This window comes from Arvicanthis niloticus, chromosome 15 (genome assembly GCF_011762505.2).
Source record: "Arvicanthis niloticus isolate mArvNil1 chromosome 15, mArvNil1.pat.X, whole genome shotgun sequence".
In the NCBI taxonomy this organism is placed as follows: Eukaryota; Metazoa; Chordata; class Mammalia; order Rodentia; family Muridae; genus Arvicanthis; species Arvicanthis niloticus.
In genome coordinates this window covers 44,278,323-44,301,142 of record NC_047672.1, presented here as the reverse complement: position 1 = coordinate 44,301,142, position 22,820 = coordinate 44,278,323, and the positions used below count along the sequence as shown (strand labels likewise).

At 40.1% G+C, this 22,820-nt stretch overlaps 1 protein-coding gene across 3 annotated transcripts in view; it reads left to right on the top strand.

Annotated features, from left to right (window-relative positions):
* The window catches only part of Met (MET proto-oncogene, receptor tyrosine kinase), a 109,335-nt gene that overhangs the window by 61,044 nt on the left and 25,471 nt on the right, over positions 1-22,820 (top strand). For all 3 annotated transcript variants that reach the window (XM_076913673.1, XM_076913672.1, XM_034519059.2), the window contains exons 5-13: positions 2,988-3,122; positions 3,975-4,148; positions 8,222-8,382; positions 9,589-9,691; positions 9,800-9,936; positions 10,599-10,760; positions 11,516-11,615; positions 15,788-16,006; positions 22,600-22,746. In XM_076913673.1, the coding sequence (XP_076769788.1) occupies positions 2,988-3,122; positions 3,975-4,148; positions 8,222-8,382; positions 9,589-9,691; positions 9,800-9,936; positions 10,599-10,760; positions 11,516-11,615; positions 15,788-16,006; positions 22,600-22,746 (1,338 nt within the window). The remainder of the gene's footprint in view (positions 1-2,987; positions 3,123-3,974; positions 4,149-8,221; positions 8,383-9,588; positions 9,692-9,799; positions 9,937-10,598; positions 10,761-11,515; positions 11,616-15,787; positions 16,007-22,599; positions 22,747-22,820) is intronic.

Here is a 22,820-nt window from a genome sequence, read left to right as displayed (position 1 = left end):
ACTGGCAAGGCAATGCATTGTGAAAGCTGTTCTAACTTCAAGTCCCCAGTGCTCTTTGGAACTTCTGACTTGAAGCTTTATATTGGTATTCACTCACTCCAGGGCTCCAAGAGCCAAGCAGCTGGGTGGTTTAGGAAGGAATCTAATGCTCAGATTTGGGCATTAGATAAAGTCTCCGGGAAACCTGACTCTTGCACTCTCTTGTTCACTTTTCCCTTGGATTTTATCGAGAGCAAAAGCAGTATCTATCTTCCAGAATAACTCTGATCTCTTCTTGAAGCACTGAGCATAGAGTCTGACTCCGTTACCTATGAGGAAAGTGGCATGTGTATGGTGTCTCCAGCTGAAAAATCATGAAAAGGCGAAAACAAATTCATCAACTCGAGCCCAGGGATGCAAAGAGCTTCTTTTTTTGAAAACAAAGGGAAAGGTTAATCACTCCTGTGAAGCATGTATAATCAGATAGCCGATAAAGTCAGAGATAACAGTCTAGTAATTAAGAAGGGATTGCTTATTATAGATTCGAGAAACTCTAAACCGAGCAAGAAGGTTATATATAGAATTGCCATACGGCTCAGCAACCAGTCCTGACACGTCACGTGACAGCAGTTTCAGGAAAAGGAAACATAGCCTTTCAAAGTGTTCTGGGAGATGATCATTGTCATGTAGTCCATTTGAGGAGCCTAGAGGAAACCAGAAAGCAGGTGCAACATGCAACTATTCAACCGTTAATCCATAATCATCAAAGAGGTGAAAGTCACAGAAAACTGAGTATTAAGACAAGCTGATGTGTCTTAGTTTGGGTTTTATTACTGAAACGAAACACCATGACCAAAAAGCAAGCAGAGGAGGAAAGGGGTTTATTTGGCTTTTACACTTCCACATCACCGTTCATCATCTAAGGAAGTCAGGACAGGAACTCAAATAGGCCAGGAACCTGGAGGCAGGAGCTGATGGAGAGGCCATGGAGGAATGCTGCTTATTGGCTTGTGTCCCATGGCTTGCTCAGTCTGCTTTCTTATAGAAGCCCGGGAATGGAACCACCCACAATGGGTGTGGCCCTCTCCTCTCAATAACTAATTTAAAAAGTGTCGTACAGCCAGATCATATGGAGCCATTTTCTCAATTAAGATTCCTTCCTTTCAGATAACTCTATTTCGTGTTGTCAAGTTAACCTAAGACTAGCCAGCACACTGATGTTTGTCTTGGTTTTGACTTGTGCAGGAGAAAAATTATTTTTTCTGGCTTTGGTTTTTGTTGTTGTTTTGTTTTGGTTTTGTTTTTTTATATCTTTATTTTCAAAGTGAAGTCATAGGTTAGAGAACCACAGAGAATGGGAGGAGCTAAGCACCAGAAGAGTTTTAAGATTGCAAAACTGAATAGCTGAAATCCAGGCGATGTGCTGTAGAGATTTGGGATCTTCAACGTCTGATAGGGAGCAGCCCAAGGAAGGAGGTGGGGGACTGGAAATGAAACTCCTCTTCATGTTCCCGCAACGTCACAAGTGCCTATTGGGCCCTAAATATAAGAAATTTCCATCCTGACCACATGGCCCTTGAACCATCATTAAACTTCTGTGCAAATATAACCACCCCAATTAATGGAGGTGTTTTGAAAGTGTTGAGTGTTTGGAATAGAACCAAACTGTCATGTTGTTAAACTTTTATGGCTCAATGTGCACTTGGTTAGTTTTTCTATTAACAGTTCACCCCATGAGAACAAATAAAGCACTTGGAAATCTTCCTAAATTGTTTTAGGCTACTTGACTTCTTTTATTGTATTGAAGAAGAAGAAGAAGAAGAAGAAAAAATGACCATTTTTCCCCAGAATATGCTGAATATGTTTATTTTGTGTGTATTTGCATCCAAAGCATTTAAAATATCATTACTTTAATCTCCACTTCTGTTTTGCAAATGAGAAAATTATTGCAACAGAGTGATTTGGTTTTGTTCTTTTGTTTTGTTTTGTTTTGTTTTGTTTGTATTCTAATTTCAGAGTGCCCATTATTGTCCTAGGATTCCATATAATAATCCACTTCACTTTGAAATTACAACTTATAAAAGTTCCTTGGAAATGTGAGGCAGTTTCACAGGAGATAGGAAGTGTTGAATCAACCTCTTACTCCACATGTCCTGTGTGCAAACTGATGATCTACATAAGAGACCCTCTGAGCATGCCCAAACTTTCCTAAAATCTGCAATCAGCTAATATAACAGTCCTGATCTGGTCTCCTCAGTTGATCCATTGTCACTGCATACTAGAAACAGGAGGGAGGGAAATTGTATTGTTGGGGATTATCCCTAATGACAAATACCTGAGAGCAAAAATATCACCATTTCTCCGAACACATCCTTCAGGCACTGTTAAAACCCCAGGACTTTTTTTTTAAAGCCAGGACAAAATGTAGAAGTTTATTTGTAATATGAGTAATAGCATATCATGAGACAGCTGGTTGTGTGTGTGTGTGTGTGTGTGTGTGTGTGTGTGTGTGTGTGTGTGTGTAAAACATTTAATTCAAATAGTCAGAGTCTATTCTGACCCCAGAAGATCCATAAATACAACTTAAGAGTCACAAACCTGGAGTCAGCCCCAGGTTTCCAGATTCCCCATGTTCTACTCTTAGAGAAACTGCCACATGGGGAGGGTTAAAAGGGCAGATTAGGGAATAATCTGGGAATGATGTGGTGATGTGGCCTATGTGGTGTCTTCCTTCTGGGGAGAGTTTTGGCTCCTCTGGTTCCCATGCACCTGTAAGGATTGGTCTGAATGTGCTGCCTGATTGATTGGAAGATCTCATCCCCTAGAAACTGCTGAGGCCACCGGCAAAACATGAGGGTTCAGACAAATTGGCTTCAAGGCAGGAGATGAAAAGATGTTTCGTTAGTGCACAATTAGTGCACTGTGGCTCTTTGGTTGGAGCAGTGATGCCCTCGTCCTGTGTTTAAAGTAAGTCTGCTGGAATGAGGGTGGCTTCTTCTGTTTCTCAGGTGGTGCTCTCTCGAACAGCACATTTCACCCCTCATGTGAGCTTCCTTCTGGATTCTCATCCTGTATCTCCAGAAGTTATTGTTGAGCATCCATCAAATCAAAATGGCTACACATTGGTTGTCACAGGAAAGAAGGTAAGGCCTGTTTCCATGGGAATTTCCATGGATGTGGTTCTTCTTGGATGGATTATGTGAGGTGTTATTTAAATTCCCCATCCCTGAGACTTAGATTCATGCCTTCTCCATTTAATTGTTTCTTGCGTCTTCCAGAGAGCTCCTAAAGCAGAGTTATCCTCTAGTCAAAGCGTATTAGGCCTGGGGAGGCCTTCTTTAGAATGTGCATTTCCCCTCAGTCCTGTTTCTCAGTGAAACAAACAAACAAACAAGGAGTATGTGAATTGTGAATTATAATCCTAACAGCCGAACCCCAGAGTAGGCAGATGATAAATCCTGGAGACACACACTGGAAAGTGACTCCAGCCTGCAATCCCTTTTCTTTAAGATGCCATATAACCTTACACAGAAATTTCCAGGGTCTCAAGTGTTTCCCCTACAGCTGAAATTAGTTTCTCTTATTTTAAAATCATCTCAGACAGAGACACATGTCTCTACTCTGCATAGCCTAACATTATGGAATAGTGATTCTGGACCAGCACAGTAATGTTGATGTTTCCTTAAGGTTGGAGTGCGGAGGGTGTTAGTTAATTAGTTCTGGTTTTGCTATCCAAGATGTCCTGGAGCTCACAGCCCTGTCTCAGCTTTCCAAGAAGCAGACATCTCAGGTGCACACTATATCTGCCAAACAATGTTACCTTTTTATCATGTGTGTGCCAACAGTAAAAGGAGTTTGCTTTTTAAAGATCACTTAAAGCCATTGTTATGGGATTTTTCACACAGATGCTATCTCAATTAGATGCTGTCATGAGACTTACATATTCAATTTTTAAAAACCTTTCTAGAAGCCCTTTCTTCCCTTTTTCTTTGCAGATCACCAAGATTCCACTGAATGGACTAGGCTGTGGACATTTCCAAACCTGCAGTCAGTGTCTCTCAGCTCCTTACTTTATACAGTGTGGCTGGTGCCACAATCGATGCGTGCATTCCAATGAATGCCCCAGTGGTACATGGACTCAAGAGATCTGTCTGCCGGAAGTTTATAAGGTAGGCATATCTGCCAGCTATTATGTATATTTTTGGTAAATGCAAATTCCAATCATGAAAAAGGAATGCAAAAAATCAATGCATCCATCTATGTGGGGGACATAAGCCAAAGTTCTTCTCTCTGTCTTAGCTTTGTCCTTAAGATAGCATTGGTACACCCTCTCATTCTGGATCTAAAGTGCTTGCTTCATGTTCCATAGATCCTCTCTAGGATGGTCGCTCTCCCTTAGGTCCATGTGTGTAACACAATGAGATAAGAGATGACTAATACTGCTTCCCAGTCCAGATCTGTTCCCTGCTGAATCACCCACATTCTTAGTCCTCATTGCCTGCTCTAAGCCAAGTGCCCCCCAACTGAAGCTTTCAACTCCACAGAGATAGTTCTCAGGTTTATGGTGTATAGGGAGCTCCTAAGTTGAACCATGAAGAGTGACATACATAGAGGTTGGTTCCCAGGTTCGCCTGTGGGTACCTTTAAATCTTATGTCAATGTCCTTGAACAAGAAATAATGACACAGAGAATAGCTATAGTGGCATCTACACTTCTTCTGTAAGCCATATCATATGGCTTTATTCACTCTGAAAATGCTTACCAATTGTATGGCAAGACATATAGTTTTAGAAGAGACAAGTGCGGCCCACTGCTGAGGAACCTAACTTCTGGCAGAGATGACAACCTTGACAATGCAGCCATACTCAAAGTGTTCCTTTATTTCTATAATCTTTGGTTTAACACTATAAAAAGCTGAGACCGTTTTTTAAAGTGTCTTGGCCCCTGTAAATTTTGCTTGAAAAAGATTTCCCAAATGAGGACCGAATATTAACTTTTCTGTCTGCATGTAGAATAGCTGGACTTCCATAAACGGTTCCTGTCAAAGACTCAAGCTAAAGGGTTGGGTCACCTGGCTCACTCCAAGTAAACAAATCAGCAGAGTGGAAGCCAGACTGGGGTGCATAGCTGTTTCCATTTAGCTACGGTTTAGAGCAAGATTTGCAGTGGGTAACTGGGCTTTCGGTAAAACCATTTTCTGCTAGGTGTAGTTATCAAGCCTTGGCTTGGTCAGCCAGAGAATGAACTGAAAACAGTAGGAAAGCAGCTCTAGGTCTGTATCGTGTTGTTCAGGTCTTCTTTTAAAACCCTTGTGCAACTGAATACTTGATCAAACAAACAGTGTTGGCAATTTCAGATGCCAGAAACTTGTACTCTATACTCTGTGTGTGTGTGTGTGTGTGTGTGTGTGTGTGTGTGTGTGTGTGTGTACGTGCACACAGCTCACACAATTAAATCACAACACTTTCTTTTCAAAACTATCCACATTAGTGTTAAGAAAACAGGCTGATAACCTGACACTTCATCTTGACCCTTGTGCCTCCCTTTATTAATCATCAAAGTCTTGTTAAAAGAGCCGACAACAGAGCACATATCTTAGAGTTTTCCAGAACAACATAGTTTCTCATACAAGTCTTCTTCTTCCTTCATCTTTCCAAAGTCCAGCATCTACAGTTCACTTTAAAAGGTTTCGGTGTGTCATGCACACGTCGATGAGGTGTAGCTGTTATGGCAGAAGAAAAGCAGCAACAGCACAGCTGAGTCTATAAACCCACACACCCACCCCCTCTGTCCATAGCTGTTAGGAAGATTTCATGCCATACTAGACCGTGACATTGGGCATTCTTACTGCAAAAAAAAAAATAATAAAAAGATAAATTGTTCCCCTTTTTCTCTGTCTTCAACTCTACATGCACAAATCCAGCTGATGTATAGAATTTCATTTTCTGATACATACACATTAACCTGAGTCTCAAGGTACATGATATCAAGTAGCTGAGATACTTTGCAGTCTCAGATATTAGTGATTTCAGGATTTTTTAACCCGATGCATTGTTTCAAATGTGTCATCTGTCCTCATACTTTAAGAGCAATGAGGAATGTTTAGAAAAGGAGGGGTATTTTCATAGTATAGTCTGAATGTATCGGAGTGGGATAATTTTCATACATTATAGGACTAAAGACAGTCTCAGAGACACAATAGGACTGTATCATTGGCCAGAATCCCAGATAAGGAGCATCAGCGGACCAAGCAGGACATTGCCACCAACGTATTTGTGAATTTATTTTTTCTGCTAAAACAGAAAGTGGCTTCGGTGGTAAATTTAATTTTCAATGTTTTTTTAAATGCTTTCTCATATTTTATTTAAATGGGGTTCACAAACATAATCCTAACATCTTGATGGAATGAGCCCAGCAGTAATGTGCTCTTTCACCTGTGAAAGGATAAGAACTACTTTGTGGTGGTATCTCCCCCGCCAGACAGGTGGGAGACCAGGCTTCTGTGGCTTTGTGCAGGACACTCATTTCCTGCCTGGAGAGTTTCTCTGCACTTCAGGATAACTCCGAGTTTGCCAGCCCATTGTTGGGGCTATACAAGGGTGTATGGTCTACGACAGCTTCCTTCCTTTTCCCCTGGAAGAGGGACAGTTCCTTCATAAGCTACTGGGACTGCATTCGGCTCAGAAAATGCTAAACAGAGCCAACCTTTCTAGCTCGGAGTAGGATCAGGGGGATAGCTCACTTGTCACAGTAGTCATTTGTCACTAGTAGTCACAGCTACTAGGTAATGCTGTCTTTTCTCAGTAATTGCCAAGTCACTCTGCCATTTCATTGAAAGCAATGATGATGCGTGCTGAGTGACAGGCTTCAGTTTTGACATGGAGCAGGGGAAGAGCTGGAGGCAGAAGGATCTGGCCCACATTGGCTTGGGCAGCTGTGGGGGGGAAACCTCCCTACAGTGAGCAGCAGCTGGGTGTCAGCCTTGGCGGAAGAGTCCTGGGAGTGATTGCCTCTTCTCTTCTGCTGAATTGCCAATATCATAATAAACAGATTCTCCCCTTAGCAGTTCTCATTTGGCTAGACACAGAAGAGGTGAGTTTTCATAAAAGGCACAACTATGTAATGGATTTTTATGGGTAAAAGGGCGATTATGAAAGCATTAAGCTGAGACTTTAGAGAGGTTGGCAACAAGGGTAAGTTAAGACGTTGGTTTGCAATTATTTGCTCAGGAAGCATGGGGATGTTTGCAAGTTTGAGTTCTCCTGACCTTCTTAACTGTAAGAGTGTCTTGGGCCAGGCTTTTTAGTAAGTGTCTCGGCTGGTTCTGAGCTGCTCTGATCCTCACACTTGGCTTTCCCACCATTGTACTTTACAGTACAATTTACAATATGTCCTCCCAAAAGAGCATTTCCTGTCTCAATTGTCACACGGCTCCCTGGGAGAAGCTTATTTTTAACTTGGAAATGTGTTTCGCCTAAATAATTTTAGCCTAGGAATGGTCATCGTAAATGCTTCGTGTTACAGTATATGAGGGCTGCCGCTGTCTTAGAGGAACTCCAGGGGTCACTTTTAACACACCGAAAACGAGCCTATTATTCACTAAGGAAAAACGTCTACAAAATGAGATAAAATAATATCAATAAGTAGAATTAGAAAAATTACCACAGCTGGGCAATAGTAGCGCACGCCTTTAATCCCAGCACTTGGGAAGCAGAGGCAGGCAGATTTCTGAGTTTGAGGCCAGCCTGGTCTACAGAGTGAGTTTCAGGACATCCAGGGATATACAGAGAAACCCTGTCTCAAAAAAAAAAATTACTACAATACTAATGTGAGGATCTCTCATATTTTTGCCAGTAGAAATAATGTGTTGTTTGTACTAAATATACTAAATACATAATTTTATATAGGTTCTGGATCAAAGTTTCACCATATTTAAAAAGCAACTAAAATTCTTACTAAGAAATACAAATTGGTAGAGATTAATTACTTGATTCTGAGACTTGGAGAAATGTTCAACCTAGCCTGTGAGTTTACCTCCCAGTACCCACGTTACAGCTATAATGCCAGGATCAGGGGAGCAAATGCCCTCTTCCAGCTTCCATAGTCCATGTGCTCACAAGTACAAACCCCCACACAGAAACACATGCATGTGAATTTTTCAGAATAAAATTAAATACTTAGAAGTAGTACGTAGTTTTTGCTTGGTTTCTACAGTATGAGATATTATCACATTCTGTTGTAGGTTTTCCCCACTAGTGCACCCCTTGAAGGAGGAACAACGGTGACCATATGTGGCTGGGACTTTGGATTCAAGAAGAATAATAAATTTGATTTAAGGAAAACCAAAGTTCTGCTTGGCAATGAGAGCTGTACCTTGACCATAAGCGAGAGCTCGACAAATACGTAAGGAGCATGGTGACTGTGCTGGGCTGGCCTTGGAAGATAGCCTGGGTTCTTGAATTGGGTTTTCTGAAAAGGAAAAAAAAAAAATGCAACATGCTCACCCATGCGTTCACAAGGGTCTTGACCCATCATAGCATTTGAAGGCGTATTTGGTTTTCTTCTTGTAATCTCATTTTATTAACCCTAGGAGAAAGATAAAGGTGACATGGCCTAGAGCAATTCAGCATCTATGAGTTGCTTTTAGAATTGTTCACTTGATTTAATCTTCATACAGAGGTGGGTTTGATATTTGCCTTTATGACTGCGGGTTTGGGTGTTTGGCGAGTATCTGTGGGTGTCGTTGCACAGGTAGCATTGCATGTGGAAGCCAGAAGACAGCTTCAGGAATTCGGTTACCTCCCTCCAGTGTACATTCCAAGGCTCAAACTCAGACCATTAGGCTTGTGTGGTAGCTGCTCTCCATCCTCCTAGGCCAGCATCTACGAGTTTTGAAACTACTAAAGTAAAAAAACTCTGCAGAAATTGCCTGTGCAATTTAAACCAGTGGCCCTTCCGACTTCAGACGTCAAACATTGCCCCCAAAGGCCTCTCATGAACATCAATAAAGACTGTTCATGATTCCCCTGCTAGTCCTTGGAACAGTGGTAAAGCCATCAATCAAATCAAGCAGTGTTAAGACTCTTTTTAAATGAACCTAAATTTATATTCAGCTCATTGGCACTCTACCATCTGGGCATCCCCCAAATCTTAGGGGGTGTCAGTTCCATTCTTGCCTTACTGGGGTACAGCCTACCTGAGCTAGCCAGAGATCAGAGCAAGCATAAATTGATGAAGAGAGTTGGCTTACTCGTAGCTGGCACATTGCTCCATAGGCTGCTGACATAGCAGCCATTATGTTACATGCACCAAACAACCAAGCACATAACTTTACAGGTTAGGTTATCATGCACTTCTTAGCTGGTGAGTCTGCATTGGTGACGTATGAAGTTTCCTACAATGGTCGATATAGTTTGGCCTCACCATTCAAAAAAATAGAATTACGTGAGTTTTCAGCCTTAATGCTTCCATGTAACTGAGCTCACTGTTTGGAGTCATGAGCTCACAATTTAGGGTTAATGTCCCATCACAACAAGCAGCCAAACCAGAAAATCAGAAAATGCATGTGGATTTGAAACATATTAAGCTCCATGCTTTTTTTTTTTTCAGATTGAAATGCACAGTTGGTCCCGCGATGAGTGAGCACTTCAATGTGTCTGTAATTATCTCGAATAGTCGAGAGACAACACAGTACAGTGCATTTTCCTATGTAGTAAGTTCAAGCACTGCTTTTTTCCATGACCTAGGATATCTGGCTTTTATTTCATCTACTTAAAGGATGGAACTAACCCATTCCTCTTTGGTTTTGCTGCCCATTTAGGATCCTGTAATAACAAGTATTTCTCCGAGGTATGGTCCTCAGGCTGGAGGCACCTTACTCACTTTAACTGGAAAATACCTCAACAGCGGCAATTCTAGACACATTTCAATTGGAGGGAAAACATGTACTTTAAAAAGGTATTGTCAATATTTTGCTGTATTCATATCTGTGCCCTAATACATCAAGCCAAGTTATTTGGTGTTTGCACAGAGCATAATAAAGATGTTTTTATATGATTCTGTCCCACTGGTGAAATTTTGCTGATTTTTCTATCCTTCCCTTTTTATTGCTTAATCCCCATTCTGAGTTTTGTCTTGCTATTCATCCCTTTGTTGTGGTGAGTCTTATCTGCGCTATACGGTGAACATAAAGCTCTGGTCCTTGGCAGTACATGAAAATGGTCATTCCTACCAAGATTCAAAGATAAAGAAGACCTGTGGAGGGACGGAATGGGTGAGGTTAGATCTGAAAGGTAGTCACATTTCTCCTTAGAGTTGAAGGAGCTAAGTTTATTCAAGTACCAAATGTACTTTGAAGCTTGCTTGAGCCGCCAAATGTTTTGAAGTCACGGATGGCCTTTCAGCAAGGCTAAGCGTGGGATCTAGTTGGATGTAAACAAGTTACACTGGGAAGGGCTTTTCTTCTAGGCCACTTCAGGAAGTTCCACTGAGTTGTATTTTTCAACTTACAGATATAATTTTGGAGTGTGTTTATCACTAATAACTAATGTCTGCTGTTTATTTTTTCCCTTCCTTTCTTTCTGGTCCTTTGTTTGTTTGTTTGTTTGTTTGTTGTTCAGTGTATCAGATAGTATTCTTGAATGTTACACCCCAGCCCAAACTATCTCTGCTGAGTTTCCTGTGAAATTGAAAATTGACTTGGCTAACCGAGGGACAAGCAGCTTCAGTTACCGGGAAGACCCCGTTGTCTATGAAATTCACCCGACCAAATCTTTTATTAGGTAAGTAAAAGCTTCTTATGGATAGAAGAAAAGCAAGAACAGAAAGATGACTTGGCTGAGGAACACCCAAGGGGCATCACATTTTTATCCCTCATTTAAACACTACTGTGTTTCTTTGAAGGCACCTTTCCAATTCAGTGGGAAATTGCATTTAGGTTCTGAGGACAGTCTGACTTTATCAATGGTACTTCCTGCCAAGGACAGTTCTTCCTATTATTCATTTCCTGTTGTGCATTCAACATCTAGAGAAAAATAGTTCAACCTGGTGCCATAGTATATACGCACCTATGTCATACATAGTATGTTTTCATCTGTGTCAGTTCTCTGCTGAGCTGCAGGTCACCTTTTCCCTCTCCTCTTGTCATGTTTTGTGATCCCTTTACACATACATGTTTCTTCCCTGCACCAAACTCTGCTTTAGTCAGCATCTATCAAGCCTCTTCCGTTTTCGCTTGTTCTATCAGTCCACCGACAATAGTCATGGACATTTTTCTCTATATTTTTCAGAGAGGAAATAAAAAAGCATTTCTTTTCCACATTTAGTAAAAATTCAGCCATTTCTACAGCTAATGAAATATAATTTTCTTTAAATATTCTCGAATTTCCAGAGAAGAGTTAACCCTGAACTCCCATTTAACCCTAGGGAATCTTCTAACATTCTATGAGTATAATAAGTTATAAGACTGAGTATTAGAGCCTCTACACAGTTGGTGGGGAAGCTCTGAATATTCCTGTTTTCTATCTTATTTTACCAGTGGTGGAAGCACAATAACGGGAACTGGAAAGAACCTGAATTCAGTTAGCATCCCAAAGCTGGTAATAGATGTGCATGAAGTGGGCGTGAACTACACAGTGGTAAGTTCTAGAGTGGCCATTCTGCTCAGAACTCTGCCTGTGCTGCCAGGCTTTCAGGACACAGGGACATTTTGGTTTTGTCTAGTAACCTGCAGCAGAGGCCAAATGGTACTTTTATTCAACAGTAGAGTCTTGGACTGACATTGTAAACAGACACACACACACACACACACACGTTTATACACCAATGAAGATCTTCAGCTTGAGCAGCCGTTTTCAGACTTGGTGGAAACACAAACTTGTCACAAGCCAAGGGTCATCTTGGAGGAATCACAACCGAGAAGGTGCCTCCATCAGCCTGGCCTGCAGGCAAGTCTCTGGAGGCATTTTTTTTTATTATTGATGTTGGAAGGACCAGTCCACTATGAGTGATGCCCTCCCTAGGTCCTGGGAGGGATAGAAAAGGTAGTTTAACATGAGCCCGGAGAATGAACAGGTATGCAGAATTCCTCTGTGGTCTTTCCTGCAGTTCCTGCTTCCATACCCTCTCCTTGAGTTCTTGTCCTGATGTTCCTCAGTGATGGAGTGTAATTTGAGAGTTATGAGATGAAATAAACCTTCTCCTCCAAAGTTGATTTTGGCCCTGGAGCTTTGTCACAGCAGTACAAGCCTAATTATAATTAACACAGCCTGCGATGAGTTTCTCAAGTGAAAGAAATATTATAGACATTTTTGTGAATAAAATGCATAAATACTATATTTTAATCATAATTATGTATTTTTCTTTTCTTTAAACACATGGTACATAATGTTAATAAACCAGATAGGTCTATATTATGCATACAAAAAACTTATATGTACATATATTATAGATAGATGTATTTCTTGTAACACATGTATAATCAAAAATGATTTTGACTAATGAAATTAAGAAATTTTAAACTGTTACATTCCCCTTGATTAAAATAATAATACAAAACACAGCACCCACCCCGCCGCCTTAGATTATGGATCATAAACCTTTCCTTACATTTCCTTACTACCGTCCTTGTCTCTTTATTAGCACACAGGGAATGCTAATAAAGTATTATTATCAAGTATATCAATGGTATTTTTTCATTTCTCTACATTTTTTTATTTGCAAGCTCAACCATAATTTAACCTTACATCTGTTGCTGTAACAATTTTACATTAGGCCCGGCATGGTGGTGGGAGTCTGTAATAACAGCATCTGGAAGATGCAGACAGGAGGATCAAGAGTCTAGGGTTAGCCTCTGATCTATAGCAAGTTCAAGATCACACTGGGGCTAAATAGACCCTGTTGTATAAACAAACCAAACCAAACAAACACCAGTAATCTTAATCTCAAACTCAGAAAGGTGTATGTTTTATTGCAGTGCTTTTCTGCTGTGAAATGTCACACATCAGTTGCACTCAACTTGGAGTTAAGACTCTAAGTGCTCTCTCTCTCTCTCTCTCTCTCTCACTCACTCTCATACAGCCTTGATTGTGCAAGTGGTAGATTGAATTATAGCACTTTCTTTGAAATTCCCCCATCCAATATTTCTTAAGGACTAAAGCCACTCTGGTCCTTAATTACAGAAAGTGATTTGGGACTAAAAATGTCAAGCCAAATCACTAAACACTAAGGTCATCTCAAATGAGATTTCTCTTGACCCTCTCAGTCATCCACATTGCATCACCTCTAACAAGTGTTATTAGATTCTTATCATATTTCCAAGAGATGATGCTCCAGGGGGAGTCACAGCATGAAGTTAAGGACCTTGAAGCCAATCCCCATACATGGCCACAAACAAAGTTAAAATGCCACTGCTATTAACTTAGGAGACATCAGTTCTCCACAACCAAGATATGATTTTACTTTAACCAAATAAAAATAACAATAACCCTCTTTGGTGTTGGCATGTGACTTTTTAAAGTTGGGTCTAAGAAATGATTCATTTACTGAAGGCCAAGCCTACCCATTATTAAGATAATTACTGAGCTTGCTTTCATCTCCCTTACCCAAAGATGACATATTAAATGCCTGCTTGAAGCCTTCAGTGTCAGATATAAGAGAGGCATACTGTAAGAAAGACTCAAATAGTAGCAGATTTTTTTAAAAGTTCTAATGGTCTACACATCTGGAAGTACAAACTCCTCTTGTTTGAGCCAAAAAAACACAGGATACTGTGCATTAGTGTTGGACAACGGTTTTCCAACACTAATCTATTAATTAATATTAATTAATAGCTATCAAATAATATTAATATTAATTACTATTGTTTAAGGGATATTCTACTATTTATTTTTTTCATTATTCCTTAATTTACTGTCATTTCTAAACTCTGCCATTTACAGAGATGTATGTTCCTTTCCCTGCAGCTTATAGAGTTTAAAGTTGACCAAGATGAATTGAACACATTTATTATTTAACAAATAAAAACTCATGGTCAGGTATATATATATATATATATTTTTAATTTAAATAACCTCAGTGCATTAAAATATGGAAATAATTAATTTAACAAAATGTAAATTCATGTGTTAATGCAAGCTGTGTCCCAGATTGTTTTGTGGTTCCTAGGTTCTTATTAGTATACAAAGAATTATTCTAGTAGCAGTGAAATCTTTCATTTCCGTTTTACAAGATCATAGAAATAAATAGCTCTTCGTGCTATGACATTATATTTGATATAAAACTAAACATTGCAATATATGTTTTGTCCATGTAGTATCTCTGTTTTATCTGATTCCAACATACATTTTTAAAATACAGACTGTTTTTAAATTATTAAGAAGAAAATATCACACAGTAAATTCTGTGCTTTTTATGTATATCCTGAGGCCTTTTGCTATTGTGAGCATAAGTAATTGTTTTATCTCTAACTATACTTGTCAAAGAAAAGGAAATCTAAGGGATGTTGTTGCCTGTTTGTCTTTTCCTTGGGGGAGAAACACAGCCCTTTGACTTTAAATATACCACTTTGTGTGGCTGGCTTTAGTCAAGTACAATCAAGAGGAAACTGCATTTTCCAAAATTCCATAAATCAGAATTTCAAAGAGGAAGATTTGAAATGGGAGATGAAAGGATATAAAATAATAACAGCAGAGCCTTTGTAACACGGACAGCATTATTTAGAGACGCTACAGAGTGAAACAGAAGCAAGGCTCAGCCAAGATGATAGTGAACATTGGTGTTTATTAGCCTTGGTAACACCCTACTCCATCTGTCAGATCTCTGACCAGACTGAATGAAGTATGGTTTCCAAGTTCAATGTCTTTATCTGAAAATGGAGCCAGGCAGTGGTGGCATTCGCCCTTAATCCCAGCACTCAGGAGGCAGAGGCAGGCAGATCACTGAGTTCAAGGCCACTCTGATTGACAGAGTGAATTCCAGGACAGCAAGGGCTACACAGAGAAACCCTGCTCCTCCCCCACCCCCTCCGAGAAAAGAACAACATGCCGCCTAGGGACCACTGGGTGATGGTGGCACATGCCTTTAATCCCAACACTTGGGAGGCAGAGGCAGGCAGATTTCTGAGTTCGAGGCCAGCCTGGTCTACAGAGTGAGTTCCATGACAGCCAGGGCTTCACAGAGAAACCCTGTCTCAGGAAAAAAAAAAAAAAAAAAAAAGGAATACAGGGACCATTAGTTGAGACTGACTTTGAATTTAGGAATTAACCCTTACCAGTAAACACACTAATAAGAGTGCACGGACATTGTCACCTGTGGTACTAATCACATGGAACTTTGCAAGTTATAAGATGTCATTCCACGAAACATCTCACACCGAGAAGAACACTTAAATCTTATTTACTAAGTGAGGAAAGTGAGTTTCTGAGTGATGCCTTTACCTCAGTTCTTAAAACTTAAAAGTGGGATCTAAATCCTCAAGGTCCAGCCCCTGTTGGCTCATCGATGCTTTACAAAATGAGGAGGCGGTTCCACCAGGAAAGTGCTTTGTTGAGCTAAGGAAAATTGCATGATGGGGGGGAAGGGCCAGCTGCCACTACATCACCGTAGCTTATTCGCAGTACGTGAAGCTCAGTTATTTGGAAATTTTTACCTCCATTGTGTTTCCCAAAATGTATTCTTCCATGTTAGGAAGTTAAGTGCAGAACATTTTCAACAACTGATGCATTTTGAGTTGATTCTGAAGTTATGAAGTAGCCAAGTCATGTAGCCGCTGTCCATGTCCTGCTGACAGTGGGAACTCTGTCTTCTGTAGGCATGTCAGCATCGCTCTCAGTCAGAGATCATGTGCTGCACCACTCCTTCACTGCAACAGCTGAACCTGCAACTCCCCCTGGAGACCAAAGCCTTCTTCCTGTTAGACGGCATCCTTTCCAATCACTTTGATCTCACTTATGTACATGATCCTGTATTTAAGCCTTTTGAAAAGCCAGTAGTGATCTCAATGGGCAATGAAAATGTCGTGGAAATTAAGGTAAGAGTTGTTTCAAACACTCTCTTAAATGAACTTAAACTTCTCTGCTGACTTCATGGCCATGTGAATAGAGTCATTGTGTTTGCTCAATGTATCTCATTCTACATCAGCAAATATCAAAGCAGTGAAAACAAATCTTTTTGGCAGAAGATAAGTGTAGTTATCCATTGCTTTTTAATGAAGCATTTAAGACCCCTTCCTTGTGTATCTATTAAGAAGTAACAAATGTTAAGCATAAATCTATCAAGCAGGCTCCCACCGATGCTGTCATGATGATGTGATGGCATACATTCCCTTGTGGGCTTCACCTATACATGTTTATTGGAAGACAAACAGTAAGGGCTGCAATGGTAAATGCGTTAGCTACAGTTTCGTGTTTCCTTGTAGTATGTGAAGTTTTATATCTGTGTGTAACCAACTGGGGGAGGAAGGGTAGGCATGCCATGGCAAATATTTGAAGACCAGAGGTCAACTTTTTAGAGTTGGTTTTTCTTCTTGTACCTTGTTTCTATGTCTCTCTCTTTTCCCTCTCTCTTTCTCCATACATATATACATATGTGTGTGATATAATATATAATTATAACATATAATATATATTTAATTATTATATATTATAATATATAACATATATTATATTAATATATAACATACATTATATTAATATATAACATATATTAATATATAACATATATTATAATATATAATATATATAAGAAGATATATATATGTATTACTTCTTTGAGGATTTCAGAGACACATGGTGTATTTTTTCCATATTCACTCCCCACTCTTCCCTGTAACTCTTCCCAGATACCTGCCCAACCCCTTCTCAACTTCATGCCCTCTTTTTAAAAAAATAATAGCCTACCAAATACAATTTGCATCTCCTTTATTATAGTCATAGACCTGGGCCATTCACTGGAATGTACTTATAGTTGACTTAGCAGAGACCACACACTTAAAAAAAAAAAAAAAAAAAAAAAACAAAACAAAACAAAATCAGCTGTCCTCCAAAATTTCCGCAGGTGACAACTCCTTAGCTAGGGGTGGGAGGTCATGCTCAGGTTCTGTGCAAACAGCTGTGGATTCCTGAATGAACGGTTCAGACATGAAACTGGAATGAATAGCCAGAAGACATGGCTTTGCACTGCTCATCTCCACCCTCTGACTCTTACCATCTTTCTACACCCCTCCTCTTCCAAGATATGGTCCCTGAGGCTTGGAGAGGAAAGGGTGATATGGATGCTCCATTCGTGGCTTAGCACTCTGCTAACACTGACTTTCTGCACTTTGACCAGGTCTGGGTTTCTGTATTAACCACTATGCAATGCACAAAGTCCCCTGACAAAGTCTGAAGACTACACTAATCTACGAACATAGAAATAGGAATTTAGAGGACAGTTTGGTTTTATGCCTATTTAGTAAAATAATAGTAGCAGGTTTGCCTCCATGGAAACTGTCAGCTCCCCAGCCATGGGTTCTTGACCTCACTTCACAGCAACACAGACTCTTGTTTCTGCCACTCCAGGCTAGATGGTCCATAAGTTTCTAAGCAGCTCTCTTTTCTCTGCCTCCCTGTCGTAGGCATACTGGGATTATAGATGCAAGTCACAGCGTTCAGCTTTTTACATGGTCTTTGGGGATTTAACTCATACCCACACCCACTGGGCCATTTCATAGGTGCGGTCAAATCTAAGCTGATTTATAAATGGATCTGTTTTACCACCACCTTGGGGATACATTAGCTTCTAAAACCTACTTAATACGTAGTAACAGATCACCCCTCTGCTGCAGAGAAAGATCATTCAAGCCCAGGCAGAAACAGTAAAGACTCAGATCAGCTCTCTTCTTTATGTCAGTCACTTTTATTTCAGATAATAAGAAAGCTATCAAAATGATCAAAATTTGAGCTTTCAACGGTCCACTCAAATAGCAAAATAGTCATCCTTTCACAACCTCTTGTCGGAGACACTGAGAATGTTTTCTCCTGAAAGAACATCTAACGGCGTATATGAGCGCACACGAACAGCTTAGGTGTGATGTGGGTGGCATGTGTCATCTCCACCCGAGTGACACTTCCCCTGAAATAGTTCTGCTTTTCAGGGAGACTTTTTTTTTTTAATCTCTGAACAAACCCATGCACACACTCACCCTCACACGGTCACTAACCTCACCATTGCATTTTGTATAATAATTAAGTAAACCCAGCATGAAATTAAATGGAAGCCTGCTTCACTGAACAGCGTGTGTGCCACACCAAAGTTCTTTCATCTGCTTCCTTAATTGGTTTTAGAAAAAGAGAAAGGGTTTTTATCACTTCTCTCCTTTTTTTCCCCCCAATAAAACTAATCTAGTGTGACCTTTCACTTTCAACAATAATGGTTTGCTGTTTAAAAGATTCCATTTGGTTTTTCTTGATGAAAACAAAGGTTTTGTGTGCAAATAGTTTTATGCCACCCCAGAACACTATTTTCCTGTTCCTGTGTCTATGATGGACAGATTAGAGATAAGTGGTTCTTTGTCTACCCTTTCAAACCTACTGTTTGATGGTAGAGAAACTCCTCTCTCTATAAATTAATCAGCTATTATTCAATGTCCTACAAAGTTGTTGGACCAAGGAAAACATGACTTGACATCATCCTAAGTCTGCTGGTGGCATTTCTAACATGGTTCAAGTTCCCTAGAGATGGGCACAAAGCAGTCCCCTTTCTTCGCTATATAAAGTTCACTCATTCTCTCTAAGAAGTCTATAGCACTTGTGTGTCACAAAGCTTTGCTCCAGTGGGAACAGTGTCCTGATTCACTCTTTTCCCATACACCGTTTTCTGTAAGTCTAGGAGGAAATAAAAGTGGACTGTGTGATCTTATTTACTGTGACAGAAATTTAATCTTTCATCAGTTTCTAAAATTGATCGCTTTGAACCCTCTGCCTCTCTTGGACACCCAGTAGTGTGTTTTTTGTGAAAAGAATTTCTTGTTAATTAATTCCACTGCCATTCAAACATGAGTGTAAAGGGCATTTACCTTCCATTAATGAAAATACTGAGGTGCTAGAGAATGGCTTGGTTATAAAGCTCTCATCTAGCATGCACGAGACCCTAGGCCTAACCAATAATACTACAAGTGTTAAACAAAAAAAAAAAAAAAAATGGGAGCTGGAAAGGTGGGTCAACGGTTAAGACTGTATGTTTGCAGAAGGGCTGAGTTAGGGATTGGTTCCCAGCACCATGCCAGAGCCTCACAGTCACATGTAACTTCAACTCCAGAGGATCTCCTTGGCTCTTGTGAAGACTGCTTGTGTGACAAGAATCACAAATGTGCATATAACAAATAAGGAAGAGAGGGAGGGAGGAGCCAGAGGGGGGAGGAGGAAACGGGTAGTTAGGGGCCATAGTGCCTACTTGTAATCCATTATGGGTAGCTGGGATAGAAAGAAAATGTGTTCTAGGCCAGTATATGGGCTACATAGTGAAACAATGTCAGAAAGAAAAGACAGCAATATTTATGGGAGAAATTACACTATGAAATGTGTTGTTTACTGCCAGGAGGAGATCGCATTTCTCAACCAGATGTATTTATAAGAATCCTTGGCTTAAGGAGGATCATGATAGTTTTCAGGCCCAGTTGTGGGATCTGCCTCAGCCTCTAGTTGGCCTGGTGACTATGTGAAGGGACAAGCCACAATAGCACCAGATTTCAGTCATTCTTAACAATAAATTGGGAATCCTATAGATGTTAGAGGTTGATCAAGTCTACCAGGAGTACTTGTGAAGGGCGTTGTAGAGTAAGCTTCTCTTTGGAAGTGCACAGTGGGGTTCCCATAAACTATAGCACTCATGTTTATGAAAGATTTTACAGTAGCATACGGTTTTTAACTTATGTTATTTGATTTAAATCTTTGAGGTTAGGGGTTCAGTAGGTATTGTTCCCTATTAACAAGTAAATAAATGGGTTTAGAAAGATTAACTTAATTGTCTTGGGGTCCTTTGGGGAGCAAACAGTGGTACTAAAACATATGTGCAATTTTCCTGAGTCCAAATTCCATGAAATTCACTGAATTATAGTGTCTCTAATTATTCACTTTCATTTAATGAATATAAAAATACTTTATAGTAGAAAAATTTTTTTTTACAATGTGACATGGGTTGTACACACTTACTTGAGTAAAATAGCTCTAAACATTTTTATTTTATTTTAAGTGAGTGTGTGCGTGCGTGTGTGTGCGTGTATGTCTATGTGTATGTATGTGTATGTATGCTCGTGCACCTAGGTATGTACATGTGTAAGTACAGGTACCTGTGGAGTCCAAAAGAGGGTGGATCCCCTGGAGCTAGAATTATAGGCCATGTTGTAAGCCATGTGAATGATGGGAACTGAACTCAGGTTCTCTGGAAGGGTAGTAAGGTGTCTTAATTGCTGAGCCATCTCTCTACCCCTACTCTAAACTTTCTTCAAACATCTAAAATTTGATGAGTCTTTGTTTTCCCCTACTCGTCATTCATTGGGTGAGAAGCAAATTTTGCATCAGATAGAATTTGCTAAGCTTTGTGACTTAGTCTTTTCTTGAAGCTTAGCCCTCCTCCTGTAAATCAGCAATCAGAAAATACCAAGAGCCTTTTCAGAAGAAAATGAGGTCATTGTAATTCCGAGTTGCTCTTTGTGTCTAAAGAGTTGAAGCTTTCTCTCTCTCTCTCTCTCTCTCTCTCTCTCTCTCTCTCTCTCTCTCTCTCTCTCATTCTTTCTCTCACTCTCGCTCACTCTCTCGCTCTCACTTATGCCATTTTATTTAGAATCCTGTCACTTCAATGGCTACAGAACTGAGCTGACCTTGTAAATGTATTCTTAATAAAGAGTTGATAATTAACAATGGAAACTTTAAAAATCATTTCCAAGGCTCAACAAAGCTACATTTACTTTGAATACAAAAGTTAAACTGCATCCATTTTTGTTCTTCCTGCCTTGGTACCAGTTCCTGTTAGATAGCTATGGCTGCTGGGATCGCTCTTGCCTATCTATGCTTTTCTATCTGATTTCAGCTTTTAAAAGTGTTTCATCTTCACTGCTGTTGGTAACACATATTCTATTAGCCAGTGCTCATCATGTGTTCCTTGATGGTTATGAATCAAAAAAGAATCCAGTCTTCTAGTTGTTTATTCTTCTGATTCTCCAAAGATATCATAAGGCAGAGCACATGAGCCCTGGAGAAGGACATAGGTTATGTCCTCCCTTCCCCCACCCTTAGCTATGATCTAAGCATGCGAGGCACATGTTAGGGCTTCTCTCATAAATCAAGCCCTCTGGCTCTTTAATCTCTTTCCTCTGTCATTCGCTGAATTCCCTCCAATATGTGAGTAAGGGCCTGCGCCCTTTCTAGACCTAACCAACAAGTTGTCATTTCAAACCCCAAAGTGACCCATGAGATTTATGTGCTTCTCTGTTGAATTACCCTGTGCGGCTGACCTAGATCAATGGCTTGCTCCTACCGCCTCTGGAAGTACTGTAAGGACAGGGTTTGTCTGTGTTCATTTCTTCAATGGAGTCTTAGACTATGAAGATGTGCCTTCTCTCAGAAATTCCTATTTCTAGAATGCTGTCAGACCTACCCATCTTGAAATCCATGCTGCAAGAAAAATCAGTTTGTGAACACACTCGAGAGCTTGTAACACAAAGTTGCAGGGCTGTCTTATTTTAGGATCTGTTCCTTGTCCATAAGAAAAATTGTAATAGATTTAGATAGCTCTCCCCTCCAAGCCTGTTTAATAAATAACTACTCAGTAAGTCTTGATATGGGGGAAAAAATGTATCCGTGGTTTACACTCCTTTCCCAAGACTAATGATTGCTTTCTCGAACAAAATGTTGATGTTTTAACATTTAACATTCCTGATGGTAACTCAAGTTAACTATGTCAAGTTGGGTAATGTTTAATAATCCTCAAGGAACTACATAATTATTCAAAATAATGCAACTGTGCTCTCAAAATCTAATGAAGGTCATACCGCATCTTCTGGGAATTTTATTGAAATGAATTTAACTCGTGTGCACTGTTCAACTAAGCAAAAAGAATAAAAAGAAATTGCCCGGCTCAGACAGCTAAAGGAATGTATGGACGAGGCAGCTCCTTGGATCTCTGGAGATGAAACCTTGGCTTTGGTATTTTCCAAAGAGTTCGGTGTGAATCGTGACAAAAGGCAGTGTTAAGCAATTCAGCAGGTTTAGCTGCTAAACCCAATGTTGTTTTCTTTCTGCCATGCGTCCCGTCCTCCGTGTGAAGACACTAATAAGATGACTATGCATGACAGTTTTCAAAGTAAGGACTCAAACGGTATTCCCTTTCCTTTTCTCTAAAACTGAACCTGATGGAAAAATCTCCTCTTGCCATTCCTGCCTAGATAGTGTCCTGAAATGCTCATACTCCCTTCCAGCCAACCCAACTCCCGTGAAGCTGAGTACCATTAAAAAAAAAAAATCAGATTTCTTGGAAAACAGCATCCGAGTTTGCTGTATTCTTGGCTTCCTTCTAGAATTGCTGGCGTTCCTGCTGACCTGTGAAGTGTTAATGACCCTTCCGTTCTGTTTTCTTTTTCCCTTCCAGGGAAACAATATTGACCCTGAAGCAGTGAAAGGTGAAGTGTTAAAAGTTGGGAACCAGAGCTGTGAGAATCTCCACTGGCATTCAGAAACTGTGTTATGTACAGTCCCCAGTGACCTGCTGAAACTCAACAGCGAGCTAAATATAGAGGTGGGGTTCCCACAAGCCTTTCATGATGTAAATAAGGATGCCGCTGTAATTATGTCACCGGGCGGCTTAAAATA